The following is a 27,283-nucleotide window of genomic DNA, read 5'->3' as shown; positions in this document are numbered from 1 at the left end:
ATATTTGTTTATCCACCAGGGGGAGCCAGGTTCAAAAGGTTCCCCGGGTCAACCAGGAGAACCAGGAGAAGACGGAGCTGCAGGGAAGAAGGTAAGAGTAAGGTTTTCATATTATTGGAGTCCAAACCATTGGACCAGACTGGTATCTTGGTCCTGCAGGAGCTCAAATTAAACCATCCAGGACAAAGAGTATCTTTAAAAAGAAAAGTCACACAATTTTAAATTTCCCTTTCACTTACTCTGGATAGAAAGAGTACCAATTTAAAGGCTAAAATAGTGTTTCACATTCTCTGCCTCCTCTCTGGTATTTTGGCCTTGGCATTTTCCAGTAACCTAGTTCCTTCAGGATTTCTAGAAAGCACATTAATTTAAACTTAAAGAAAAATACCCCTTTTACCCTTTCCAAAAGGAGAGTCTGTAAATGCATTCAGGAAGTAAGACCATTGTAAAGATTTCCTGAATAATTTTGAGTTGACATTTGAAATACTCATTTTTCAATAAAAGTACTGAAAAACAGCAGATGGAAAGGCTGAAGGTCTTTCTTGTTAAAAATAATATCCACCAAATGTGAATGAAGAGCCAAAGGAAAGTGAGCTTATTGCTTTGAAAATTGGCTGAGAAATTAGACTTTTTCATGATATTTCAGCTGCTCTGGTTGAACTGAAGTTTAATGTTAATTTATTCATTGATATGCTTCCAAATTAATTTTGAGACTAGAGTGGAGGGTCTCAGCTGAATCTGCTGGCAATAAGAGGAGACAAGGTAGAATTATGTATTCTGTCTATGGAAAGTTAGCTAAGACTTCAGTGTGATTTCCTCTAGGGAGAAGCCGGGCTTCCAGGAACAAGAGGCCCAGAAGGACCGCCTGGAAAAGGACAACCTGGGCCCAAGGTTTGCAAATGACGAGGTGTTGGGGGAAACAGCCTGTCTATGTTCTGGTCCTGATGCTACGGAACCAACCTATTATTCTTGCTGTGTCAAATGTATTTACATTTGGCTTTAAATTATGGATACTATCTTGTAAGCTTTTGGAAGACAGCAATGTATTATTCATTTTTATTTTCCTAACATCTATCATAAGACACAGCATAGAGAAGAGTTCAACACATGTTTTCTCAATAAATGGTCACATTGACATTTAAAAAACACATAGAAGGAGAAGAAGCCTCAGGACACATTGTTGAAACTTGAAAGTCCATAAATTTTCTTCAGATCTTTATAGAATCTCATACAATAGTAAGAAATATAACTTTTTTAATGGCAATCTAGGGGGGCGCTGTGTAAGCTGTGTGCTTGGCCTGTGCAAAGCCCTGGGTTTGCTCCTTGACACCACAAAGTAAATAAACAGATAAGAATTAAAAAATAAAATAAATGGTGATTTTATTTCACAATGTGGTATGTTTTACACCCTGTAGAAATGCTGGTTGAATGACATCTTTCTGTGTGAAGATGAGAAATATAAATTCATCAGTAGGGTGAGGCTAGTAGTGACATAATTGACAGCCTCCAAGGTGCCAGATGTCTCTGTAACTTTTATAAAATAGTCATCAATATGCATATATAGATTCTTATGGATGATATATGAATAAAGTAAAAATGAAATTTGTATACTTATTAATATTTTATTATAATTCTAATAAAATTATGATTGATAGCTTAAGAAAAGTCTATGTCCTGTGAAACTATAAATACTACAAAATAAACAAGGAGAATGTGCACTGCAGGGAAAGGCCACTAGACTTGTGGCTTTGAAGTGGTCTGTGGCTTCTGGAAGGCCATTGGAGAAGAGGTTGGCAGGATCATCTTACAGCCCAGGCAGGTCATGGTGCAGTGTTGACACCTCATTTCATTTAGTTATGTTCCTTTTCTTCTGGGGTAATTGAGGCCAATAAGTAGGTTTGGAAGAGAGTGGAAGAAAATAAATAGCGTTGGTTATGTTTTATCTCTAATGACAGTAATAATGATGTGATAGTGATAATTGGACACCTGTTTTTTTTTAACCTATGTTGCTGCTGTCCATTAGTATGGACTCTGGGAGTTCATTTCATCTGTCCATTCCATGGGAGCCCACCTCTTCTTCTTGATGGAACATTTTCTTTGTTGATGACTGTAGAATAGTCTATTGGTCATCAACGTGTGGTTCCAGGACCAGAAACAGTCACATCACCTAGGAATGTTAGACATGCAAATTAAATTGGGCACCATTGAAGACCTACTAATTAAGAGGTGCTGGGTGTGGGGCCCAGCAATCTACTCTAACAAGCCCTCCAGGTGATTCAGATGCTCAAGTTTGAAAACCATGGTTTAATCATTTATATCATGAATATTTAAGTGACCTCAACTGCAAACCCCAAAGAGCAATTCCTTTAGTGGAGTGGGTCTACACGTGGATTTGGCAGTGTTAGGCAGTAGTTCAGGATGCCAAGATGGTGGAAGCAGGGTTTAAGAAAGATGCTGCTGAAGAATAGACAGGGGATGCACTCTCATGTCCCTGTGTAGGGTAAGTCCCATTACCAGGACAACTCCCGCCACTGAGGCCTTAGAACCATGACAACTCCCGCCACAGGTTTGGCATTTTAAAATGACCAATGGGGATAAAGTGGGCAGTATTATAATTAGGTTTTCTAAAGTAACCAATGGGGGAAAATTGGACCATATTTGAATCAGGTATATAAGGTAACCAATAGGAGCAAGTGAGGTAAGGCCCTGAATCAGGTCCATCTAGGGAAGACAGCATCTCACAGCTCCACATATAAAAAAAACTCTAATTTCCAGACATTGGGCCCCTCTGTTCTACCTTAAGGAGTGCTACTTTTACCTTCACCTTCAATAAATCCATACTTTGCGTGTTACTTCTGTACACTTGCTCAATTCTTTGGGGCACCAGGACCTGAACCCCAACTGGACACCCTAATGATAACAGCAGGAGAGCCTTAGTTGAAACAGTGTCATAAAGTTGGGAGGCTTCCTGATTGAAGGTAACAACTGCTTTGGGGGAGCCCTGCCCGACACAGCCATGCTTGAAACATCCAGAAGGCTGTTTTTGGATCTGCTTTGGGTTAATGCTGAAATATCTTACTACAGAACCTATGTTACCATGATTTGTCTCCTTGGGAGGAATGAACTAGATTCCCCACTGGGGAAGAAATGGGATTGTAAAAAATGTCTTTTTTTAATGTTTTAAAACCGAAATAGCATTAAAACAGAAAGACAAGATGAAAAAGCATAGTCAGATCTCTTTCCCGAAACTCTGAATGCCTCAGAACCATCTGTTAATAGACTAAGGGCGCAAAACAAGTATAAATTCAAGTAAAAGTTCTCAAAGATTCAGAATGTAGATTTTTAAAAATATTAAATCATATTGAATAATTGATGAAGACAGAACAATTCTGGAGTTACTCAGTTTTTCTGAAGAACATTGACAAACCCTGTACAACTAAGCTGGGCTCAGGCATATCGCCTTAAAATTGGTATTTGTTGAGAATCTGGCTTGGAGGTGGTCATTGTTAGGTTGGGAGAGGGTTTGTTACTACAACATCTATATTTTCATAATTATTTTGTCAGGGTGATGAAGGAAAGAAAGGAAGCAAAGGAAATCAAGGACATATGGGATTTCCAGGACCCGCGGGACCAAAGGTATGTTTCTTATATTCTAATTTTGCTTTCAGGAGATTGTAATTGTGTCTGGTTTCAATAGATTAGAATTCCACTGCAAATTTGATTACTTGTTTCCTTCCCAACAAATACAAAACAAAACCCCCCAAATAATAATTTTAAAAAAGCCTTTAGAAAACATTCTACTCCCAGACCCAAATAGAATTCAGTAAAGAGATCCATGGAGTATGTAATCTTCACAGGAATATTTATGCTTCTAAGAGGGAATCTGTATGTCAACCTGCTCAATTACCAAACATTCAGAAGTTGAGATAAAGCTGGGGCCATAGAAAATACCAATTCTTCATTATATCATTTTGCTGAACAAGAAGTTGGGGGACTGAGAGGCAGCACGGCCTGAGGAGGAGCAGGCTTCAGGAGGCCCCTTCCATTGGACTTGGCTCCAGCTTCTCAGAGCCAGTTGCTTCCCATATGGAAAGAACAAAATATGATTAATTGCACAGAGTTATTGTGAATATAAGGAGTTAATAAAGCATTCAGCATGGTACCTGGCACCTAGTAAGTATTCATCACATGGAGTTATTCAGAGAGAAAAAATCCATACTGTGAAATAGAAAATAGGGGCCTGTGATCCTCATAAATTGTCCAGAACAGGGAGCTGAGGAGGAATTGAAGGAGATTGTAAGGCAAGGAGGTGTCCTGAGTCAGGTGAGAACATTGTGACTGTTTTGAATATGTCAAGAAATAGACTGCAACCCACTTGAATCAAAGTGTGAAATATGATTTGTCAAGAACTATGTAATGTTTTGAACAACCAACAATAAAAATTAAAGAAAAAAAAAGAAAAAAGTAAAACAAAATGAAACAAAACTAAAAAAAAAAAAAAAGAAGTAGACTGCAAATCCAAGAGAATTTATGCCCCTCGTAAGATGCTGATTGTAAGAAAAGAGATAAGGAGTATATTCAAGGATGAGATGATTGAAGAACAAATGTTGAAGAAAGGTATTAGCAAGAGCAGGTAAAAAACCAAAGCCTCACCTGTAGACCAGTGATTCTGAAATGCTAGCGTCCATCAGTGTCACCTGGTGAGTTTGTCACAAATCCATATTTCTTGGTCCTATTCCTAGAGATAAGGATTCAATTAGTGGGTGGGTCCCCGTAATCTGCATTTCTCCAAGAAAGTCCTCAGATATTGGTAGTTCAAGTAGCACAATTTGAGAAATGTCCACTATATAAGAAATGTGTGGTATTAGTGTGAATAACGGGGCTTACTTTTAATGTTTTTGTTGCTCCTACTCAAAGTGAGTATTTTTATATTTTGAAATAAGGATTTTTTCCCCCTTAAGGTGGAGTTGCAGAATTGCCATATTTTAAAGCATAATCGTACCTTCATCCAGGGGCTTTGTATGCCTAAAAACTATATACTTTCTGTGATACTTTTTATAGTTTAAAATGAGCCTTTAAAAATAAGGACAAATTAAATCTAGAAGCATAATTTTTCTTTGCCTCTCATTTTAGTGAGGAATTTTTAACAGGTATCTTGTTTCTTTGTCACAGGATTGAATAGGGGGTTTATCTGTGGCCAGATCCTGACTGACATGTATGTGCCAGTACTGGTTATGCATTGTGCCAAACCCTACAGGGTTCAGGTTTAAGGACTGGCTTGTACATGCCCTCACAAGGACTGGGCCCCAGCAGATCGGTGTTCTTACCTTGTGGGTTGTAATGGATAATTTTACCACCCAGTAGAGGCCTTAGGTGGGAAGATGGACACTGGCTCTTCACTGGTGAATCAGACCCATGGGGTCCCTCCTGGAGGAAGTGGGAAACCCAAGAGACAGCTCAGAGGACATGAATCAGGCAGAGGAAGGATTAGTCATCAATCTGAAGTCCTAGCGGGTCAGATAGAAGCATAGCATAGAAATAGATCAATCGCTAGTGCAGTTCTCCACGGTTTTGTTTTTGTTTTTGTAAAGGGCAGATGGTAAATATTTAAATTCGTGGGCTAAGAAGCAAAATTGAAGACATTGCATCCATGAAAACCCATTGTTAGCCCAGTGCTCTTCAAAATCTGGGGGCAGGGTGGCTTTGGCCACATCTACTCCAGAGCAATAGTTTCCAAATTGTTCTGGTTGTAAAAACTCTGGCAGTAAAATTCTGATCACACTCCAGTATAGATTTATTTATTTATACATATTTGAAATTGAACCCAGGGGCACTTTAACACTGAGCTACATCCCTAGTCCCTTTTTAATTCTTATTTTGAATTAGGGTCTCAGACCAGTCTCAAATTGTAATCCTCCTGTCGTAACCTACAGAATTACTGGGATTATATGTGTGCATCACAATGCCTGTCTTGTTTATTTTTAATCAATTTTATTCACAAACTATCTTATATGTTATCGATTTTCATAAACAATGGGATTTGTGGTGTGTGCAGTGAAAGTTGCTTTGAAATATGGTTTTCTAAAGTATGGTAATGGGGTCCATGTCAGAGTCATCAGAGGTACTTCATGAACATGCCTGTTCCTGGGCTGCACCCCTAGATCAAATCTGAAGCTCTGGGACTTGAAACCTAGGGCTGCATATCCACCTAACTCTTTTGATAATTCTTATACTTACTAAAATTTGAGAATTGCTGGTTTACATTTCAGGTGAGACAGAGGAATTACCTCTTGCTCCAAATTGAGTCTCTATGACTTACTATTAAATCCAAAAAGGTAGTTAGGGAGGAAGAGAGCAGAAAGGGGAGGAAAAGAAAAAAAGTACTTTAAGTTTTCTATCCAAAGTTAATTTTTTTTATATTTATTTTTCAGTTTTTGGTGGATACAACATCTTTATTTTTATGTGGTGCTGAGGATCGAACCCAGCACCCCGTGCATGCTAGGAGAGCGCATTACTGCTTGAGCCACTTCCCCAGCCCTATCCAAAGTTAATTTTTTAAAAAAATCTATGAACTCTCAACTTCTAAAAAAGGATGTAAGATAACATACAGTGGAAGATTGAGCCCGGTGCCATGGCACACAACTGTAATCCCAGCAGCTCCAGAGGCTGAGGCAGGAGGATTGCAAGTTCAAAGCCAGCATCAGCAAAAAGCAAGGTGCTAAGCAACTCAGTGAGATCCTGTCTTCAAATAACATACAAAATAGGGCTGGGGATGTGGCTCAATGGTTGATTGCAACTGAGTTCAATCCTCCGTACCCCCTGCCACAAAAAAGATATACTATAGGCCATTAAAATGAAACAAAAAAAGGAAAAAATTGAAATTTGAAGTGTACTCTAAAACTTATGTGGAAGACATTGCTATAATTTAACAAAACATTTCTTTCTGAGCTTCCTGGCATACAATACAAAAGGGAAGGACGGTGGATTGCAACATCTGTATTAGCTAGTGAAAAGTTGCACAAGAGATTAAATTTCTTCTAACACTCAGGAATTAACTGAATACATTTAATAAAGAACACTGAAATCTTATGGATTGACTACTTTAGCAATGATTTACAAAAGGTGCTCAAATTATTTTCACATTAATTTATGAAAGACTAATATTCTAAAATCTTCAGACATTGAAGTTTTTTTTTTTTTCCTCTTTTTAAGGGTGAACAGGGCATTATGGGCCCTTTTGGAATGCCTGGACCGTCAATTCCTGGACCACCTGGGCCAAAGGTATATATTCTTAGAAATTTTTTCCTTTTACTTGGATCTGTGGCAGTTAGAGGGAAAAAAATTTATATTTTATGATCCCAGTGGATCATGATTCAGTGAACTAGAATTTCTATTTTGGGAGATCCCTAAGAAATGGTCTCATTTACCCTGATATTTCACAGATAAGCAGACCAAAAGCCAGCAGTAGAGTTAGCCACTGCAGTTAGTAGAGTTTCCAGTGTTAACTTCATCCTGTACCTCTTCTTCCAAATCCTAGACCCCAGGGCAGGCAAGAATTTTATTGCATTTATTCAGAAAAAAGTCTACTAGGATGTATAATTGAAAAGCTTGGCAGAAAAGAAATACACTAAGTTTTAAGAACATCCCCAGGCATTCTTACAGCTTAAATATTTGAGTCTAAATTGCCACTTATTATTTCAGTGAGTTTTCTCCAAACAGCTGTAGTAGTCTTTATTGGCAAGTTTTATTAGGATTTGAACTTCCCCTCAAATTTGTTAAAAAAAATATAATATTTTAAGACTTGAGTTGGTAGATTAAGCTCTTTCAGATTGGCCAGTCTCTTTTATGCTGTGTGCCTTGTGGTTTTTCACACAACCTGGAGCCTGTGAATGTTATTTGAAATGTACAGGGAGATAGAGGAGGTCCTGGGATGCCTGGATTTAAAGGAGAACCTGGACTTTATATTCGAGGACCAAAGGTACGCTTTATTCATGTTCTTTTCCTTTCTTTGCATGTGAGAAGTCAACTTAATGCCTGCTGTGTTAGCTTTTCATTGCTATGACAAAATACTTGAAATAATCAACTCCTAAGGAGGAAAAGTTTATTTTGGCTCATGGTTGCAGTCCATGTTTTCTGGGCCTTCTTGCTTTGGGCCTGTGGTGTCATAGTGTATGATGGCAAGAACACATGGTGGAGGCCTTTTCAACTCCAGGCAACCAGGAAGCCAAGAAAGAACAGGAAGAGGCCATGCAAGGTCCCATTGTCCCCTTCAAAGGCACATCTACAATGATCTAGCTTCCCCACCTCTTAAAGTGTCTACCACCACCCAATTTTAGTGCCACAGACTGTGGTCTAAGCCTTTAACACATGAACCTTTGGGGGACAGTCAAGATCCAAAGCCTAGTACTTATTTTTTGTTTGTTTGTTTGTTTGTTTTAATTTTGTTTTTAATGATGGAAACAACAACAAAAATATCTAAAACCGAAGCTTCTGGAAGAACCATTTGTTCTTGCCTGTCTTGTACCTCTCTTCAAACTTAATCTTGGCTTCCCGACGGGCCTTACATTTAAGAGCAGGGTCTCTGAAGACATCCTTGCTGATGACAGTTTTGTCCAAGGGGATATGGACAGAGTACCTTGTGGGCATGAGGTGATTGTAATTATAAACTTTCACAAAAGACTTGATTTTTGACCTTTTGGCGATTTTCTTCTTGCCCATGGCAGCTGTCACTTTGCGGGGATAGCGGTCGATTCCAGCCACCAGAGCATGGCTGTAGGGACGGTCTGATGTGCCATCATCAATATTCTGTTTAGTCTTAGTAAATTACTTAATTCCTCTAAACCTTAGCAATAGAAAGGAATTCTTTCATAGTTTAAGCAGAATTATATGACTACACCTATAAGGCGTCCAGTAAACGTAGACCACAATTATAATTTAAAGCCTCTTTGGTGGAGAACGTCTCACATTTGTTTTTATTTTGCATCTTCCCTTCCTCTCTTAAAAACCCTCATGTATCACCATTCCCCGGAAGTAAGTCTAAAAGCCTAGTACTTATTAAGTGGATTTTTCTACTTGTAAATTCTCTGTATTGATGAAATAAATTTTAGAACTATATTCTTTAAAAATCAGTTTATTTTTTTTACATATGTGGAAAACAGTAGTTCCTATCGTTATATTTTTGCTGATTAGACAATTATTAGAAAATGCTGTTTTTGCAATGTCTGTGATATAAGGGTTTTAATGGCCTCTGGCTCTTTCATTTATTTACCAATGAGAGCATAGCTGTTTGCAAGACACTGTCCAAAAGAGCTTACATTTGGAAGCTTTATTGGATCAAAGTTTTGCTTGCTTTGATTTTTCATCCTTTTGAGTTATTTCAGGTGAAAACACAAATAATTATACAAGAGCCTAACCAACTGGTTTTCCATGGTCACAAATCACCATTTCCCTTTTCACACTATACCCAACATTGCAGCAAAATTTAGCATTTATAACATTCCTAGGTATCAACCATCTCTGTTTATGGGAACAGACTTCCAGGCCCCATAATTAATACTTATTAAATGAATAGCATATTGCCACGGAGCTTTGAGGCACATTTCTATATTCTCTTATCTTATGTCGTATCTTATGTCTCATTTAGCTAAAAAGGTTAAAGTACTTAAACCGAAAAAAAAAAAAAGTTGGAGTCGTCTTTTAAATTAAACATAATTCATAACCTATTAAAAACAGACATAAATTGGAGTGTTGAAGATCCTCCACTCTTCTTACTGTTTTAGCACTTCTTCCTGCTGGAGTGCTGAGTGCCCTAGTTTGTCCAAGATTGAAGGTTCTTAGGATGCTAGGCTTTCAGGACTGAAGCTGGGAAAATCTTATGCAAACTGGGATGGGTTCTTCACCCTACCCCAGACTTCGTGTTATATGGAACCTAAGCTATGTAGATAGCTCAAGAAAATAAAATTCCTTTTTTTTTTGGGGGGGGGGGGGGTACTGGTGATTGAACTCAGGGGCACTCAGCCACTGAGCCACATCCCCAGCCCTATTTCGTGTTTATTTAGAGACAGAGTTGCTTAGCGCCTTGCTCAGTTGCTGAGGTTGGCTTTGAACTCATGATCCTCCTGCCTCAGCTTCCCAAGCCGCTAGGATAACAGTTGTGCACCACCGCCCCTAGATAAAAATTCCTTTTTTCTGGTGAGAAACTGCAGACATGAATTTCTTTAATTATATAAGTGTGACAGTTTTCATCCTGTTTGATAACTGTGTATGCACAATCCATGATTTATACTTATCTCTCTGTACTTCCTTTGAAATAAGAATGAAGTCTAATTAAGTGTGCTGCTAGAGTTTTCAAACCTCACTTCTTTCCTGCTGATGAACACTGGGCATTGTAGGTAATTGTATTTAAAGATATTTGCTTTCAACCAAACATTTTCCTAATCCTTTGGGCTCTAATGCTGTTTTTTCTGCCATTATTTCCTAATTCATTAGCTTTTACGGTTTTGGAAGGTCACATTCTTCTTTGAATGGCCAATGGAGGTTTTGGCATATTAATTCACTTTTGTGTACTATTTCAAGGAACTCTCGGACCCATTTCTAAACACCAGATTTCAATTTTCATCCAAATTTCTGTTGAATGAAAGACTTCAAAGTAAATCATTTTTAGGACATTCCCTTGAATCCAGTGCAGAAAGGCCAAGTGGCAAAATTCCATATATAAAAACACTGTGAAGAGTTCAAAATAAAAGTCTACCCCTATTCTCTTGATATTTCCTATTAACATTAGAAGCAACCAGCTAAGTAAAATTTTTTGCAGGAGAGAGGGCAAAGATATCTAAGAAAAGAAAATGTTTGTAAACTGTGTTTCTATGTTTTGTTTTGTTTTTTGCCCCATACTGTGGGTGCAGAGGTTAATCAATAACAGCTGATGATTGATTATTGCTTGGAACTTAGATGAGAGATTTGAAAAGTGAATTTTGATTCCAATTTTTTTTTCAGCTTAACCAGGGAGGCAGTTATTGCTTTATTTTTTTGCAGGCCTTTTCCTGGTATAAGGATGGGAAGAAATGGGAATATTATTTGGGGACAAGTCTTATACATGAATGTTCAGAGCTTAAACCTTAAATGTAATTGGAATAGCATAAAAAATTGCTTCTGAGTTTTCAAACTCAGTGACCAATTTCCTGTAGCAGGGGACATACTAAAATTTACCTCCTCTAAAGACTATGTGCTTTTTCTTTATTGTACATCTCTCAAAAAATCATAAGTTTTTGTTGATGAAATAGTGCATTAAGTTTTTATATGGGGCTACACATTTCTTAAAGATGATCATTTTTAAGAAGTCTAATCACATAAAACTAGTCTCTTAGATTTACTAGGAGAAAACAGCTGTTGCATAGTTTCAAAATAAATTTATCATTGCTTTAAAGGTATGTGCTATTTTTCCTTCCCCTAACCAATCATTCAGTCATAGAATTAGGAAATTTTAGAGAGTTAACTTTTGGACAACATTTTGGGTTGGAGTAGTACCAATTTGATCTCAGAATTTGCTTGTATGTAAAGAAAATTCTTGGGTATTGTTTATTTTTACTGTTTGAGGAAAATAAAGTCTGCCTATTTTTAGAGTTTTCTCCTAATGTAAAAAAACACATATTTTAAAACAGCACCAGGAAGGGTGGTTTACTTTGATTGACAAGGTTGTAGGAGTTGCCACAGTAACTGAATGGCATGGTTTATTAGACTTTATATTTAACAAATCTTCTAAAAGATTCATTTTTTCCTTCCTGTTCCCCAATTTTACTTTAGTCAAAAATCTTTTGGATTTCTATTTGTAAGAGAATTACATATTAAATTTTGTGTAATTACAATTACACAAAAATTACCTCTCCCTAATCTCTGAATGGAAAGTGAATGACTGCTGCTCAAAGTTTTGATGCCTGAGATTGTCACTATTAAGCAATATTTATAACTTTTCCTTAGTTCCAAAGATAGTGAACCACAAACTATCAGTGTCCCATCCTTTCATAACTTAAAAAAAAAATCTCCTTTTGTTTTCGTTTGGGTTTATTCATTCCCCCATGTAATTTGGGTACCATCGATGAAGACAATAGGTTTAACACAACAGCAAGGAGTGTAGAATTATCTATTCCACCCTGAAATTTTTGCTATGAATTTACTTTGCTTATCTCACATTGTGCTTACTGAATTTTTTATGTTCCTCCCAGATTTATGATATACTATTTATTATTTTGAAAATTGAAATTTATTACCCGCAAGCCATTTTCTAATTCCTGGTAATTGTGTTTCCAATCGAGGACTTTATAGTGGTTTCTATATATTCCCTACATTCAAACTGTACTTCTTCCCCCTGAGCTCAGGTGGATAAGGCTTCTGAAGAGGTAACAAATTGCTGAATGTGGTAGGATTATCTCCTAACATTTTTCAAATTATTCCTTTGCACTCATCAAATATTTCTTTGGTATATTGAGTTGGTGTTGCTTAAGTTTTGCCAGGTGTTTCATGCTTTAGCCTCATGATATCACCTGGTATTGAAATTTACCTAGGGTGCCCAAGGCCCTCAGGGACCCAAGGGTGCTCCAGGACTCAAAGGCGACGGCTATCCTGGTGTGGCTGTAAGTGTGGATATTTCCCTTTTTTCTTTATATTTGTATATATTTTTTTAATTTTAAACTTACACATAATTGTCCATATTTGTGGAATACAATATGATAATTTGATACATGTACGTAATGTACAATGATCAAGTCAGGATGTTTAGTATTTCAGTCTCTTTAACCATTTATCATTTCTTCATGTTGGAAACATTCAAACTACTCTCTTCTAGTGTGTTATAAAATATGTAATAAAGAGTGTTAAACTGTGTAATGTTGAAAATATTATTCTCCTACCCTTCTTTCCTCTGTTTTTTCTGAGCATTGCATTTTACAAAGATGCTCATTGCCCCCGTTTTGATGTTATCTCAGGGACCTAGAGGATTACCAGGACCCCCCGGACCAATGGGTTTACGTGGAGTGGGAGACACTGGAGCAAAGGTGAGATTTTTTTTAGCAGGCAGTATACTAGTTTCTAAAAATGCACCTATAAGTACGTGACTTTGGTGAAGGTGATTTTAGCATAACAGAAGAACAGAGTAGTCTGAAGCAATTGATGAAGTTATTTATCTTTACCTATGGACTTCCTGGGGCACTTGCACCATTATGAACTTGTAGATTGTATGTTTTTTTCTCCTGCTTTTCTGGTAGCAATTCTCACATTCCCTTGCTGTTTCCTATTTCTGTTCCTAGATCAGGGTCTAATTCAGAGTCCCTCTCACTGTTCTAGCCATCTCTTTCCTAGGAACTTTCACTCAGCCCTGTGTCTTTAACCATTACTCATGTACTGATGGTTTTTACATTTCTAAGTTCACTCCCTTAAGCTTAGGCCTCATGAATCTAGTTTCTTACCAGATGTCTTCTCTTAGATAACTTATAGACATTTCTATCTTAACAACCAGAATAGAACCTTGGCTTTTATTCCCCCCATAACCCTATCAAAGGCATTTACATCTGCCTCATGCTCAAGCTAGAAGACCTATAAGTTATCCTTGGTCCCTTCCCTTCCCTCTTCTTCCTCCATATCTGGTCCTTTGGCAAATGCTGCCAGGTCTAGCTTCAGAATGTATTTTGACTTTTGTTCCTTCTTCCACCAGGCAGACTACCACCATCTTTTGCCTGGGCTACTAACATGGCCTCTTCACTGGTCTTTCCTCTTTCAACTCTGCCCTCCTAACTTAGCAGGCAGAATAATCTTTTAAAACCACAAATAAGATCACATTCCTTTCTTGTGGGATATGACTTGGTGACTTTCTTTGTGCTTAGAACAAACTTCAACCACTTTCCCTGGCCTTAGAGGCTCTTCAGGCCCCGACATAGCTTCTGTCCACTTCTCTCTTCTGCCTGTGTCTGGCCAATGCTGGCCTACCCTGTTGCAGCTCCTCCAAGCTTAGGGCCCTTGGCTCTGTTGGATGGCCATTTCTTCAGGTCTTAGCTCAAATCTCACCTCTCTGATCACGCATACAAAAAATCACTTTCCTCCCTTCTGTGTATTTCCTGTGTAGAATGAATCACCTTCTGAAATGATTGTGCTCATTTATTGCTTTGCATATTTCATGAGAATGTAAGTTTTCCTGAAGGCTGGCTCTTTGTATTGCCCCCTCCTCACTTCCTGGCAGAACTAAACATGCCACCCATTAGGAGCCCTATGATCTGTCGAATGAATGGAAAATGAATGAATGATCAGTATCATTCCAAAAAGAGAACTTTTCCCCCAATATAATTACTCACTTAGTTTTTTTCATGCTTCTAAGTCTCTTGAGAGAGAAGATATTATATATGTTCCATGACGGTCTTTTTCTTTTTCCTCTCTGCTACAGCACTTAGAGATACTGCTCCTTTAAATGGAGCTGGTGACAATGGAGCTATTCCCCTGTCCCAGCTGGAATAAAAAATTGGAGACCCATGACACTAAACATCATCTCTAAAGGAGATCGTAACACTTGCTCCATTTCTGTTTCTTGAGTTAATTATGAGAGTCCAGTGAGAGGATGTATGTGAAAGTACAATATGAACCACAGACAGAGGACAAACGGGACATGGTTTGTTCAATGTTCCAGCTTGGCCTGACTTAGGACTAACTCAGATCCTTGAACAAGCCTTGACATTTTCAGTAGATTATACTGAATTTAGGTATTAAGATACTATTTTTTTTCTTTAAGGTATAGTAGCAATCAAAATGTTAAAAAAAAAAAAAGCCTTTAATAGAGGGCTAAGGTTGTAGCTCAGTGGTAGAGTACTTGCCTAGCACATGTGAGGCACTGGGTTTGATCCTTAGCACCACATATAAATTAATAAAACAAAGATATTGTGTCCATTTACAACTAAAAAATATTTTTAAAACTTTAATAGAGAAATGCAATAGGTAAAATCACAAATAGGTAAAATAACTTTGTTATTTTCTGCTGAGAGTGAAACATCGATAAAAACTTTTTTATACTGAGTACTTCTGTAGTGAAGTAGAAGCTTATTCTTATTTAAAATAAGACACAAAATAAAATATTAAACACATACTGGACTGTGTTTGTATTCCAATTGAAACCGGTGATCATTTACATTTTCATGGAGTAGATTTTGAATGTTTTATGTAAGGATATATTACGTTATATTAAATTGTACTATTATGTTAGTGCATTACATTTAGTATTAGTAATAAAGGAAAGTACTTAAGCACTGATGAAGAACATTTAAAATTTGGATTCTTGTGAATATTCCACTCTGATTATTTAAGATACAGACCAAAACATTTGCTGAATGATTTCATATGCAGTTCCCTCTAAAAGCTTCCCATATTTGCTTTTCATGTATATCTTTATTTTAAAACACCAAGAAAAAAGGTGTTCCTTGCTAGACGTCATCCTGCCTTTCTATTTTTTTTTTTGAAAGACTCAATGTATCCCCAGAAAGTGTGTCATGAGTGAGACTCTCTTGCCTTTGTTAGCCCATAAGGAAGGCTGAGCGGAAGCATTAACTTCCACTGGCTTCCAATTGTGGGTAGAAGGGACAGAGGGAGCATTAGCCAGGACTTGCCTCTCTGTTCCCTGCCTCCCTCAGAGGTACTTTCCCTTCTCTCCGTTACCTCTTATCTCTTCCTGTGGAAAGTATGATAACCTAGACACACCCAGCCACAGGAGGTGTTAGGGGAGTGAATTGGTCTTGAAACTTAGGAACTTGGATCATGAACTTGAAGGAAATTCTAAAAGCATGTATCAGCTTAAATAACTTCCAAAATCATCATCTCTTCTTCTTCTTCTTTTTTTTTAACAGAGGCCTTGTGGCCTTTCTTCTGAAGAAAACATTTGGAAACACACACACACACACACACACACACTCACACGGTAAAGAATGGAAGAAATTTTGAAAAATCTAATTCCAGCTAGCTATGTTCCTCTGATAAAGTGGAGGTGAGTCTCAAAATAGCAAATATAGTCAATGACGGTGAAAAACTGAGAATTCAAATGTGTGCCAAGTTTCTCTCCTTCCATTTTGAGTTAAAATGACAGAGAAACTAAGTGTGTTGGAAAGGGAGAGCAAAAGGGAAAGAGAGATTATATAGGTATGTATATCCTGGTATGTTTTTCATTTAAACTCTGTGTAGTTACCTTAAAATTTTGGCCTTAAGGCATTAGCTTGCAAAACAAATGTGTTTTGAAATAAGGAAGCTATTAAGGTTGACGATTAATTTATGGTGGGTTTTTGTGATATTTAGTTAAGGTCACATGTGTTTAGCATATGATACAGGCATTAGAATCAGAGTTTTTATGTTTTAAAACATATAAAATGCAAACCCTGACATCTAGCACTCTTGTGGTACTCTACGGCTTTTCCCACGTGGAAAATTTTTTTACAGCATTGGTGGTTACAGTCCTTTTACCTTGAATTTAATTCAAATTTTGACAAGACCTTCTGAGATATTTCAAAATTTCTAGTAAGAACTTTCAAGGATAGGGTAGATGTAATTTTAAAATCGACTTGCAAAATACGCTGGGAAGAGGAACTGACAGTTGGTTTCCTGTTAAGTGGGAAGTGTTCATCCAGTGTCCTGTGTCTGAATGCACACTCCTGGTGGGGAAGGCTAGTTTGGAGATTGCACCCATCACATTCTGCATTTCTTCACTGGAGTCCTGGAGATGTTAGGAGGACTCCCGATGATTTAAGAACAATCATGACATCTCATGTCCTTTTCAGAAGCTGTAGATAATTCTTGGCTCTTGAATTGTCACCCCAAAGGTCCGAGAGATACTTGTAGCCCAAGGGCCGATTTTCTGTGTCTGAGCCTAAGAGTTTGTTTCTGGCCCTTATAAAAGTGGACTATCAGGCTGTCTCTCCTGAGCTCCTGAAGTACAGAAACCTCCCTGGTGTTCTCTCAGTTCTTTCAGCCCTGTCAGTGTCCTAACTCATCATAGGGAAAGTTATGCCTTCCCCTAAAGCTCTGGAATGGTTTATCTTAGGCCAGTCTTTAAATCTAGTCCGGATTTGGGGGCCTTCCAAGGAATTTTTAACCATCAAATGCTTAGAATAACATCTGTGGATAGAAAAGACTCACTGGATTGTTGTTTTTTTGAATTATTATTATAATTATCACATATTACCTAAATGTTTCCAAAACATCATGGTATTTGTAACAACTCCCCTATTTTATAGATAAGGAAATCAAGACCAAGAAGGTTGAGCAACTTGCCCCTTTTAACATTTTGGATACTAGGTTTTGTGTATGAGAGGTAGACCATGAATATGATGAATGAATGAGAGACTGAATGGGTGAATAAGTCAAAGCAGAGGGAATGACTTACCCTGAACCACAGATGCTCAATCTCTAATGCAGTCCATCTTCTAACCATCTCAACTTCATACAGATGGATTGTTTTCCTTTCTATCCTAGCTTTTCCATGGTCAAAATCTGTATTACATAAGCCTTATAAGCATACACTCAAACCCAAAAGAGTTAAACATTTTTCAAAAACTTTAAATGTTTGAATATTGTAAATACATGCTTTATTTAACAAAAGTGGCCCATAGTCATAAATTAAAATGCAAGTCCATGTGAAAATTCCACTGAGTGTCATTATTCTAAAAATGTTCCCAGTGTCTGAATCGCCCCTCTGTTCTCTGCAATGGCTCACATATGTGCACACCACCAACAGGCAGTGATCGAACAGAGGACCGATTCACACAGATGCATTAGGAATTTGTGGATTCCACTGGCAGACATGGACTGGACAAGGAACTCCATTTTGAACAGGCCTGACAAAGAAGGCTGGCTTAATGATAACAAAGTTAAGGGTCTGTAACTCCAAGTGGACTTGAAACCCACCTCCCTCTAATATGCCTGCAAAATTGCTACAGGCCAGACCCATTATTTCAAAAGAGGGCTAATTAAAAACAGAGCCATATAAAGTTTGAATGTCAGGCAATTTGACCCATAGGTTTCAGAAGAGGTCAAATTCAAGACCAGGAAAACTTGACTAGGTGACTTTTCAAGGTTACTCCCTGATTCAGCTCTATGCACAATGCCTGGAGTCTGAGCTCACTCGAGGTTACCTTATGACTTTCAGTGTTCATTTAGTCTCTTCTTGCTATTTCCCTACACTCCATTTTTTTTTCTCAAGAGTACCTGCATCCTTTCCCTGTAGTCCTGAAGATGCACATTAAATTCTCTGAACATTCACTGCCCACATCCTGTTAAACACATTTTTGTTTTTAATAATGCAGTCTGCAGAAACTTGCCCCCAGTGGAAAATTATGTTGAGAATGAGTACCAGAGAGCATTCTCTTCTCTTTTCACTGGGAGCACTACCAGTGTTTCTAACTTAACTAAATGAGAAAGACTTTCTCCAGTGAGATTCTTGGCACAGGACAATCATGAGTTGATTTTGAGAAAATGAAGAAACAATAAAAAACAAATACCCAAAAACCTTTAGCAAGTTTTAAAATTATCAGGGACTAGTAGATATGGACTATTTTGGGTGAATATTATAAAGTTCTAGGAGAGAAATTGATTTGAAGACTTGAAATTATTTTAAATACTTTAAAATTTAAAGTTGGGAAGATACCAAAGGAAACCTGATAGCAATTTGAATACTGTGTTTTCTAGCATCTTCTTAATTATTTCTTCATTCCCATAATAATCATGCTGGTAATTGTCACTGTTTCCCTCTTTATATCAAAGCCTGTCAGGAGAAATGACCAGGTGATATGACAGCAGGCAGTCATTAGTCAATGCTCATGGCCAGGACCTGGGTTATGTCTATAAACTTAGAATAAAACCTCTAAATTTTCCATTGCCAATTCTGGCAGCCACAGGGAGGTATTCAAGAGTTACTAAACTGTGACATATGCTGAATTACATAATTCATTCCAGAGTGGTATTTATGTTTGTGGAAGTTGAGGACTTAGTAGTTATAACTTAATTTTATTTAAAAGCCAAAAAGAAAGAACATCAAGCAGATGTTAATTATCACTTTGACGTCTCCTACCTTATTTTAAAACTCAGTCACTCCTTGGCTTCACCACTTAGTGGAATCTTCAGAGTACCATTCTTTGAAAAATTCTTAAGAGTGATTTTTTTTTACAGTGAATTTCATTTTGTTTTTATTGTCCCCAAAGTGAAAAAGCATGAAATCTCTTTGTGAACAACTGTAATTTGCTTTCACAGTCCTCTCAAAGAGTGTCCTGGATTTAACTGGCACAAACAAAGGAAGAGATAATGACTAAAGCTTTGTTAATATGTGTGTGTTTTAGGGTAGGGGGAAATAGTTTAATGGGCTAATTATTTCCCCAAATATTATATTTAAATTTTTATAAAATATGTAGGATATAATAATGGGTTATTTTCTTATCATTGCTCTGCCCTGAAACCTCTGCCACTTATTTGCTGTGTGACCTCAGCAAGTCTTTGAATCTCCCTGAGATTCAGCATCCTCATCTGTGATTGGGGACAATAATGTCTACTTCACAGGGTTATTCTGAGAAAGTAATAGAATAATGTATATGAGACTTTTTAAATGAAGTCTAATATATGAAAGCGTTATAGTTAGAAGTATTCACCTATGCTTCACTCTGCCAAATCAAGCACATTGTAGGATGGATGAAAAGAGAGATTAAGAATTTGTGTAGGTAGGATGCCCGGAATTAGACCAATGAAAACCTTGGGGTAAACCACAGAATTAAGGAATGGCAGTGGAGGGAATATGTAAAGGGAAGCCTGAGGCAGCTGGTGTTTGTTCAGGTGTTATGGGCCTCATATAATCCCAGATGAATTTTTATAATCCAGGATGTCTACTTCTTGAGCATACAATTGACTTAATGTAGGAAAAAGACTTTCACAATCACATTGGTGTGGTCTTTGCATTAAATGGCAGCTGGAAGAAAATCTATGGAGAAGTTAGCCTCTTCCATCTAGTTCTAGCCAATATTAAAATTGTAAATGGGCTTGGTATTGTACCTGGACTTGACTTGTGTCAGGTGGCATGAGTTTGGACAGTTTATGTACCCTATGTAGCCTCAGTTTCCTTACCTATAAAATGGAATAATTTGATATTAATAGGATCAGCTGAGATAATAAATGATGAATACTTGCTGTGTAATAAACTTAATACCTGTTCATTATTATTTATAATTATAGTTTCAATATTAACCAAAGCAGGGATTTGCTAATGAGAAGGTGCATGTGATAGTGTGCCTGATTTCTTTTTCTTTTTTTTTTTTAAAGGTGAAGGTTTTGATATATCTTATTATAACATCATAAAAATTTGTATGTTTTTAAAGGACTTAAAATTAACCATTCTTCAAAGTTATGATCTAGGTAAGACCTTCACTGATTCATTCACATAAAGAAGTACTGCAGATAATCTTAAACCTGCCCATTTCAAGTGAAAATGAGAGGAATCTCTCCCATCTTGAGTCATTTTGTGAGCCCAGAGGAAGTGCAAGGCCATCTAAACAGTTATTCTTTTCTTAAGGAAGTGAAGACAGATAGCAGTGGAACTTAGGCTGTAGTCCTATGGACTTGATGGATGTAGTTACAAATGGAAACTCCAGAATTTGCTCAGTTCTGTCCATTAACTCCTGGTACAAGGGCTCCCTCTGCAGGCTCCAACAACCCTCAGACGTTACACGGGAAGCTAAATCCATGCAAGAACCTATTGTAATTTCCTTTACTTGAGAATGTCACTCTGAATACTGACAACAAAGTGCATATCTGAAAATATCACAGGTAAACACACTTCTGATTAGGCCCCAAAGGTGCTATCAAGCGGCAAAGACACTTGCACGCAGTCTTCTTGCTTACATTCGTCAGGTTTCACAACCTAACATGAACTCATGGCCTGTGAAACAAGAGACTTGACACATTTTCCAAGTGCCCACTATATGGAGAGCCACTATCTCTGTGTACTTGCAGTCCATTAAGTGCCTGATACTCAATTGAGAGTATGGTACATATACATTGTAGAACAACTCTAGCATCTGCACGACTGTTAAGCCTTGATGTAAGTCTGTCAGTTTCATAAAAGAATAGGTGAATACCATATTAAATTTTTATAGATTGAAATATACAAAAGATTATTTTGATAGATGAAACATAGCTATTTGTCTACAATTATATGGATGAGGCTAGGCAATTGTGTGAGGAGCACCCTGAAATTCCACAGATGACAGAGTCACATCTTTGAGCTCATTGGTTGCAGCTGCAGGTCAGAAAGGGCAATAAAGCATCTTCAGGGTCAGCTGCCTTACTGCAGTTAACCTTCAGATAACCCTAATGTGGAGTGAGAATAAGAGAATATGAAGAGAAAGTGAGTAACACTGGCACTGGCAGGTTTGGTCTAGGTATACTCATAATTCATTTCAACTGTTTTTCCCACTCGGTTTCTTATCTCTCTGTGTGTTATGTTTTAATATGGTTAAACTAATCAAATAGGAGGTTTTAACTAAAATCATCAAATTTTTCATAAATTGAATAATAAGAGTGTTAAATTCTTAAATTTTACTTTCTAAGAAAAAATCCCTGCCTTCTTTCTATATCCTTAGTTTTTTAAAAATTAGGTAACATTTAGCACATACCAAGAGTACATGGCATACATATAAGTTTTACCAATAATGTTAATCTACCTGAGTGTTCCTCTCCTATGGCCATTTAAAAAAATCTTTAAAATCTTGTATTCTTCTCCTTTTTAAGGGTAAATATTATAGTAGTACTTGGTCATGCTTATTGCTGAGATTTTTGTTGGATGTTGTTCATGGCTTTTAAAAAATGTTACTTGAAGAATTCTATTATAAAAATTATCAAGTATATACAAAAGTAGAAAGATAAATGAGATGAACTTTCATTTAGTCATCACAGTTCAACAATTTTCAACATGTAGTCCATCTTGCTTTATCTGGATTCCTCACTCCTTCTCTAACACATTATTCTGAGGCAATCCCCTGACATCATCCATCTAAAGCTTTGGTATCTGTCTCTGATACAGAATGACTCCATTTCAAACATAACTACAGAAACATTATCAAACCTAAAAAATTAATTCCTTATTATACCAAATATCGAGCATGCAATTTTTCCAGCTTATCTCAGAAATTTGTTATATTTATTTGTTTGAACTAGGATCCACTTGATGTCCACACATTGCATTTGATTGAGCTGTCTCTGAAGTCTCTTGTAATCCTGGTTTGCTCCTCCCTCATTTTTTCCCTTGCACTGTCTTTGTGGATGTGTTATTTGTATTTGGGGATTTCGCTGATGGTATGTTGTGGTGTTGTTTAATGTGTTTCTCTGTCTTCTGTATACTTTTGCAAACTAGGAGATCTGGAGGCGGGCTCTGATCCCCGTCTAGTTTTTCTTGGCCAGGCTATACATAGGTGGAGCTGTATATTCTTCAGGAGGCACAAGGTGTCCAGCTATACCCTTTCTAAGCTCTAAACCACACCCTGGAAGGTCAGAGGAGAGCAGGAACAAAGCAGAGAGAGCCATCCTGTTTGGGATGGGGTTGGACTGAAGAATTATTTTGGATAAAACATTTATTAATTCTAGGTAAAATCTATTTAACGGCATTCACTCATGTTCTGTTTTGTTAGGGTGGGTCAGAATGCTTGGAAGAGAAAAGATCTGTCTCTTTTAGGAGATATCAAAGTCTGTGAATCAGCCAGGTGTCATTGGAGGCATCACACAGTGAACATACAGATACTGCCTTTAAAACATTTCAGAGCTACTCAAGAAAGAAGAGATCATAGACATACAGCTCCATGTGGGAATGACCATTTAAACAGGGAGGAATTTGAGAGTCCATAGGAGAGAAGTGTTAGAGAAACAATTAGTACCTGGAGCCTCATACGAACCCAAGCACTGAGTGGAAGGGATGGAGATAGGAGACCAGAATCATTTGCCCGTTGGCAAAAGAGAAGTACATAATTATGAAAGAAGAGATTTAGACAGTTAAGTCAATAATAAAGTGTGGTTTTAAAGTAACCCTCATTCTTTTGATTTAATCTAGAAGTATTTTGGAAAGGCATAGATCTTGGAAAATAGAGATGCAAAGTCTGGCTCTGGTTCTCCTATTTTTTTCTTTGTAACTTTATTGAGGCATATTTCACATTCTAGAGTAAATCTATAGTTCGTGCCTTACCACATTCTCTATCCATTTGCTAGCTAATGGCATTAGGTTGTTTCCAATTTTGAGCTACTCTGAATAATGCTGCTAAGATCATTCATTTGAAGGACTCTATATGGACATGTGTTTTTATTTTCCTTGGATATATGCCTAGAAGTGAGATTGCTGTATCATGTGGTAAATATATATTGAACTTTTAAAGAAATTGTCAAACTGCTCTCAAGGAGCTGTGCTAGCTCTTGTGAGGGTTTCTGCTTCTCCATATCATCTAGCCCAGCTTTTTAATAGTTATGCAGAACTGGGTAAACTTTGATTTTCTCCTGAATAAAGCAGGGTAGCAAAGTGAGCTGCTCCAAGTGCCTACTCCATGTTAGACAAGGTGATAGGAACAGTCTCATGCCTTGCACCACATCATTCTTATTCCTATGAAATGTAGATTTTATCTCCTCATATCTGATAAATTCACTGGGTTGGGTAGACTAATCATCATTGTAATCAGGGTTGTTGTGGATACTAACTAATATGAAATAACATACATGGACATGCCTAGCATAATTTTAGGCATAGAGAAGGTGATTAATGAAGAGGCTTTTATGTCTCTGCTTCTTTCCTTTGTTAGCATTTCAGGGAGACCCTAAGCACAGGGCCTGAACTATGTTTATTGGATCTCATCACTTTTCTGGTAACACTGGTAGTTTTCCCTAATGAAACTGCCACACCTTGGAGAAACAGAAAAGGCATAGAATGTACACTGTGGTCATAATCTCCCTAGGGCACAAATACCATAGAGCCAATCCCTAAATCCAATAGCATAATTTCTGTTGCTTAAAACAGTAACAGGAACTAGTTCAGGCTGTGGTTATGTCTCCTAATGGCTGCTTTGTATTCTCGTGTGCTCTTTTGTCCTCTGTTCACAATAGCAGTAATTACTTTCCCAAAATCTAGAAAAGGGAGTTCTGAAAAAAGTACATAATTAATGTTGCCAAGAAGTTAATTAACTTGATTGACTTAAAGTGAATCTTTATTAGTTGCTTTAAATATTGTACAAACGGCAATAAGAAATGAAAAAAAAAAAAGGGAACAGAGTGATAGTAACAAAAACTGCATGGTGTTGGCATAAAAACAGACATATAGACCCATGGTACAGAATAGAAGACACAGAGACAAATCCACACATCTATAGGCATATCATCCTTGACAAAGGTGTCAAAAATATACATTGAAGAAAAGGCAGCCTTTTTAAAACAGAATTAAATTTATTATATATGACAACAGAATGCATTACAATTCATATTACACATATAGAGCCCAATTTTTCATATATCTGGTTGTACACAAAGTAATGTCACATCCTTCATGTCTTCATACTTGTACTTAGGATAATGGTGACCCTCACATTCCACCATCTTTCCTACCTTATTCCCACTCCATTCCCCTCCCTCCTCTTTTCCCCTTTGTCCTATCTAGAGTTCATTTAATTCGCCCATCCCCGCCCACACAGCATATTATGAATCAGCACCCTTAAATCAGAGAAATAACTGGGCATTTGGTTTGGGGGATTGACTAATTTCACTTAGCATTATATTCTCCAACTTCATCCATTTACCTGAAAATGCCATGATTTTATTCTCTTTTAATGGTGAATAATATTACATTGTGTATATAGACTACATTTTCTTTATCCATTCATCTATTGAAGGGCATCTAGGTTGGTTCCACAGTTTAGCTATTGTGAATTGTGCTACTATAAATATTGATGTGGCTGTGTCCCTGCAGTATGCTGTTTTTAAGTCCTTTGGGGTAGAGACCAAGGAGTGGGATTGGTGGGTCAAATGGTGGTTCCATTCCAAGTTTTCAAGGATTCTCCATACTGCTTTCCATAATGGCTGTACCAATTTGCAGTCCCACCAGCAGTGTATGAGTGTGCCTTTTCCCCCACATCCTCACCAGCACTTATTGTTGTTTGTATTCTTAATAGCTGTTATTTTGACAGGAATGAGATGAAATCTTAATTTTGATTTGCATTTCTCTAATTGCTAGAGATGTTGAACATTTTTTCATATATTTGTTGATTGATTGTAAATCTTCTTCTGAGAAGTGTCTGTTCAGTTTCTTGACTCATTTATTGATTGGGTTATTTGTTTTTTTGGTGTTAAGATTTTTGAGTTCTTTATATACCCTAGAGATTAGTGTTCTATCTGATGTACATGTGGTAACAATTGGCTCCCAAGATGTAGGCTCTCTATTCACCTCATTAATTGTTTATTTTGCTAAGAAGAAGCTTTTTAGTTTGAATCCATCCCATTTTTTATTCTTGATATTAATTCTTGTGCTATAGGAGTCTTATTAAGGAAGTTGGGGCCTAATACGACATGATGAAGATTTGAGCCTACTTTTTCCTCTATTAGACATAGTGTCTCTGGTTTAATTCCTAGGTCTTTGATACATTTTGAGTTAAGTTTTGTGCATGGTGAGAGATAGGGATTTAATTTCATTTTGTTGCATATGGATTTCCAGTTTTCCCAGCACCATTTGTTGAAGAGGCTATCTTTTCTCTAATGTATGTTTTTGGTGCCTTTGTGTAATATAAGATAACTATAATTATGTGGGTTAGTCTCTGTGTCCTCTATTCTGTACCATTGCTCCGTCAGTCTCTTTTGGTGCCTATACCATGGTGTTTTTGTTACTATTGCTCTGTAGTATAGTTTGAGGTCTGGCATAGTAATGCCACCTGCTTGACTCTTCCTGCTAAGGATTGCTTTAGCTCTTCTGGGTCTCTTATTTTTCCAAATAAATTTCATGACTGCTTTTTCTAATTCTATGAGGAATTTCATTGGGATTTTGATTGGAATTGCATTAAACCTGTATAGTGCTTTTAGTAGTATGGTCATTTTGACAATATTAGTTCTGCCTATCCAAGAACAAGGGAGATCTTTCCATCTTCTAAGGTCTTCTTTAATTTCTTCCTTTACATTCTCTAGTTTTTGTTAAAGAGTTCTTTCACCTCTTTCAGTAAGTTGATTCCCAAGTATTTTATTTTATTTATTTTTTTTAATTTTTATTGTTGGTTGTTCAAAACATTACATAGTTCTTGATATATCATATTTCACACTTTGATTCAAGTGGGTTATGAACTCCCATTTTTACCCCATATACAGATTGCAGAATCACATCAGTTACACATCCATTGATTTACATATTGCCATACTAGTGTCTGTTGTATTCTGCTGCCTTTCCTATCCTCTACTATCCCCCCTCCCCTCCCCTCCCCTCTTCTCTCTCTACCCCCTCTACTGTCATTCATTTCTCCCTCTTGTATTATTTTTCCCTTTCCCCTCACTTCCTCTTGTATGTAATTTTGTATAACCCTGAGGGTCTCCTTCCATTTCCATGCAATTTCCCTTCTCTCTCCCTTTCCCTCCCACCTCTCATCCCTGTTTAATGTTAATCTTCTTCTCATGCTCTTCGTCCCTACTCTGTTCTTAGTTACTCTCCTTATATCAAAGAAGACATTTGGCATTTGTTTTTTAGGGATTGGCTAGCTTCACTTAGCATAATCTGCTCTAATGCCATCCATTTCCCTGCAAATTCTATGATTTTGTCATTTTTTAATGCAGAGTAATACTCCATTGTGTATAAATGCCACATTTTTTTTATCCATTCGTCTATTGAAGGGCATCTAGGTTGGTTCCACAGTCTTGCTATTGTGAATTGTGCTGCTATGAACATCGATGTAGCAGTGTCCCTGTAGCATGCTCTTTTTAGGTCTTTAGGGAATAGACCGAGAAGGGGAATAGCTGGGTCAAATGGTGGCTCCATTCCCAGCTTTCCAAGAAATCTCCATACTGCTTTCCAAATTGGCTGCACCAATTTGCAGTCCCACCAGCAATGTACAAGTGTACCCTTTTCCCCACATCCTCGCCAGCACTTGTTGTTGTTTGACTTCATAATGGCTGCCAATCTTACTGGAGTGAGATGGTATCTTAGGGTGGTTTTGATTTGCATTTCTCTGACAGCTAGAGATGGTGAGCATTTTTTCATGTACTTGTTGATTGACTGTATGTCCTC

General features: G+C 37.3%; 2 protein-coding genes and 1 long non-coding RNA gene across 8 annotated transcripts in view; 1 reads left to right on the top strand and 2 right to left on the bottom strand.

Moving 5' to 3' along the window:
* Col28a1 (collagen type XXVIII alpha 1 chain) overlaps window positions 1-27,283 on the top strand; it is a 156,988-nt gene that overhangs the window by 69,407 nt on the left and 60,298 nt on the right. For 5 of the 6 annotated variants that reach the window (XM_015488243.2, XM_048785982.1, XM_048785983.1 and 2 more), the window contains 7 exons: window positions 20-91; window positions 823-891; window positions 3,565-3,636; window positions 7,213-7,281; window positions 7,910-7,978; window positions 12,561-12,629; window positions 12,981-13,049. In XM_015488243.2, the coding sequence (XP_015343729.1) occupies window positions 20-91; window positions 823-891; window positions 3,565-3,636; window positions 7,213-7,281; window positions 7,910-7,978; window positions 12,561-12,629; window positions 12,981-13,049 (489 nt within the window). The remainder of the gene's footprint in view (window positions 1-19; window positions 92-822; window positions 892-3,564; window positions 3,637-7,212; window positions 7,282-7,909; window positions 7,979-12,560; window positions 12,630-12,980; window positions 13,050-27,283) is intronic. The other variant, XM_048785979.1, reaches the window with a different exon arrangement.
* LOC125611365 lies at window positions 1,609-5,868 on the bottom strand. The gene is made up of 3 exons (XR_007341520.1): window positions 5,328-5,868; window positions 4,654-4,738; window positions 1,609-2,167 (listed from the first exon to the last, which is right to left on the bottom strand). It is a non-coding gene; the product is annotated as an uncharacterized LOC125611365 (long non-coding RNA).
* On the bottom strand, window positions 8,439-10,386 carry LOC107144382 (60S ribosomal protein L27-like). Its single transcript, XM_048786246.1, has 2 exons — window positions 10,354-10,386; window positions 8,439-8,814 (listed from the first exon to the last, which is right to left on the bottom strand). The coding sequence occupies exons 1-2, from the start codon at window positions 10,384-10,386 to the stop codon at window positions 8,476-8,478; spliced, it is 372 nt and encodes a 123-aa protein (XP_048642203.1). The 3' UTR covers window positions 8,439-8,475.

This window comes from Marmota marmota, unplaced genomic scaffold (genome assembly GCF_001458135.2).
Source record: "Marmota marmota marmota unplaced genomic scaffold, marMar, whole genome shotgun sequence".
NCBI lineage: Eukaryota > Metazoa > Chordata > Mammalia > Rodentia > Sciuridae > Marmota > Marmota marmota.
Note: the sequence above shows the minus strand (reverse complement) of the source record. Positions and strands in the feature narration are given on the sequence as shown.

Bases quoted from the DNA above. Each gene is read 5' to 3' on its own strand.
- LOC107144382 (XM_048786246.1), bottom strand. From the start codon at position 10,386: ATGCCCAGTGTTCATCAGCAGGAAAGAAGTGAG. The intron at 8,815-10,353 runs GTTTGAAAACTC...TAATTTACTAAG, and splicing joins ATCAGCAGGAAAGAAGTGAG to ACTAAACAGAATATTGATGA.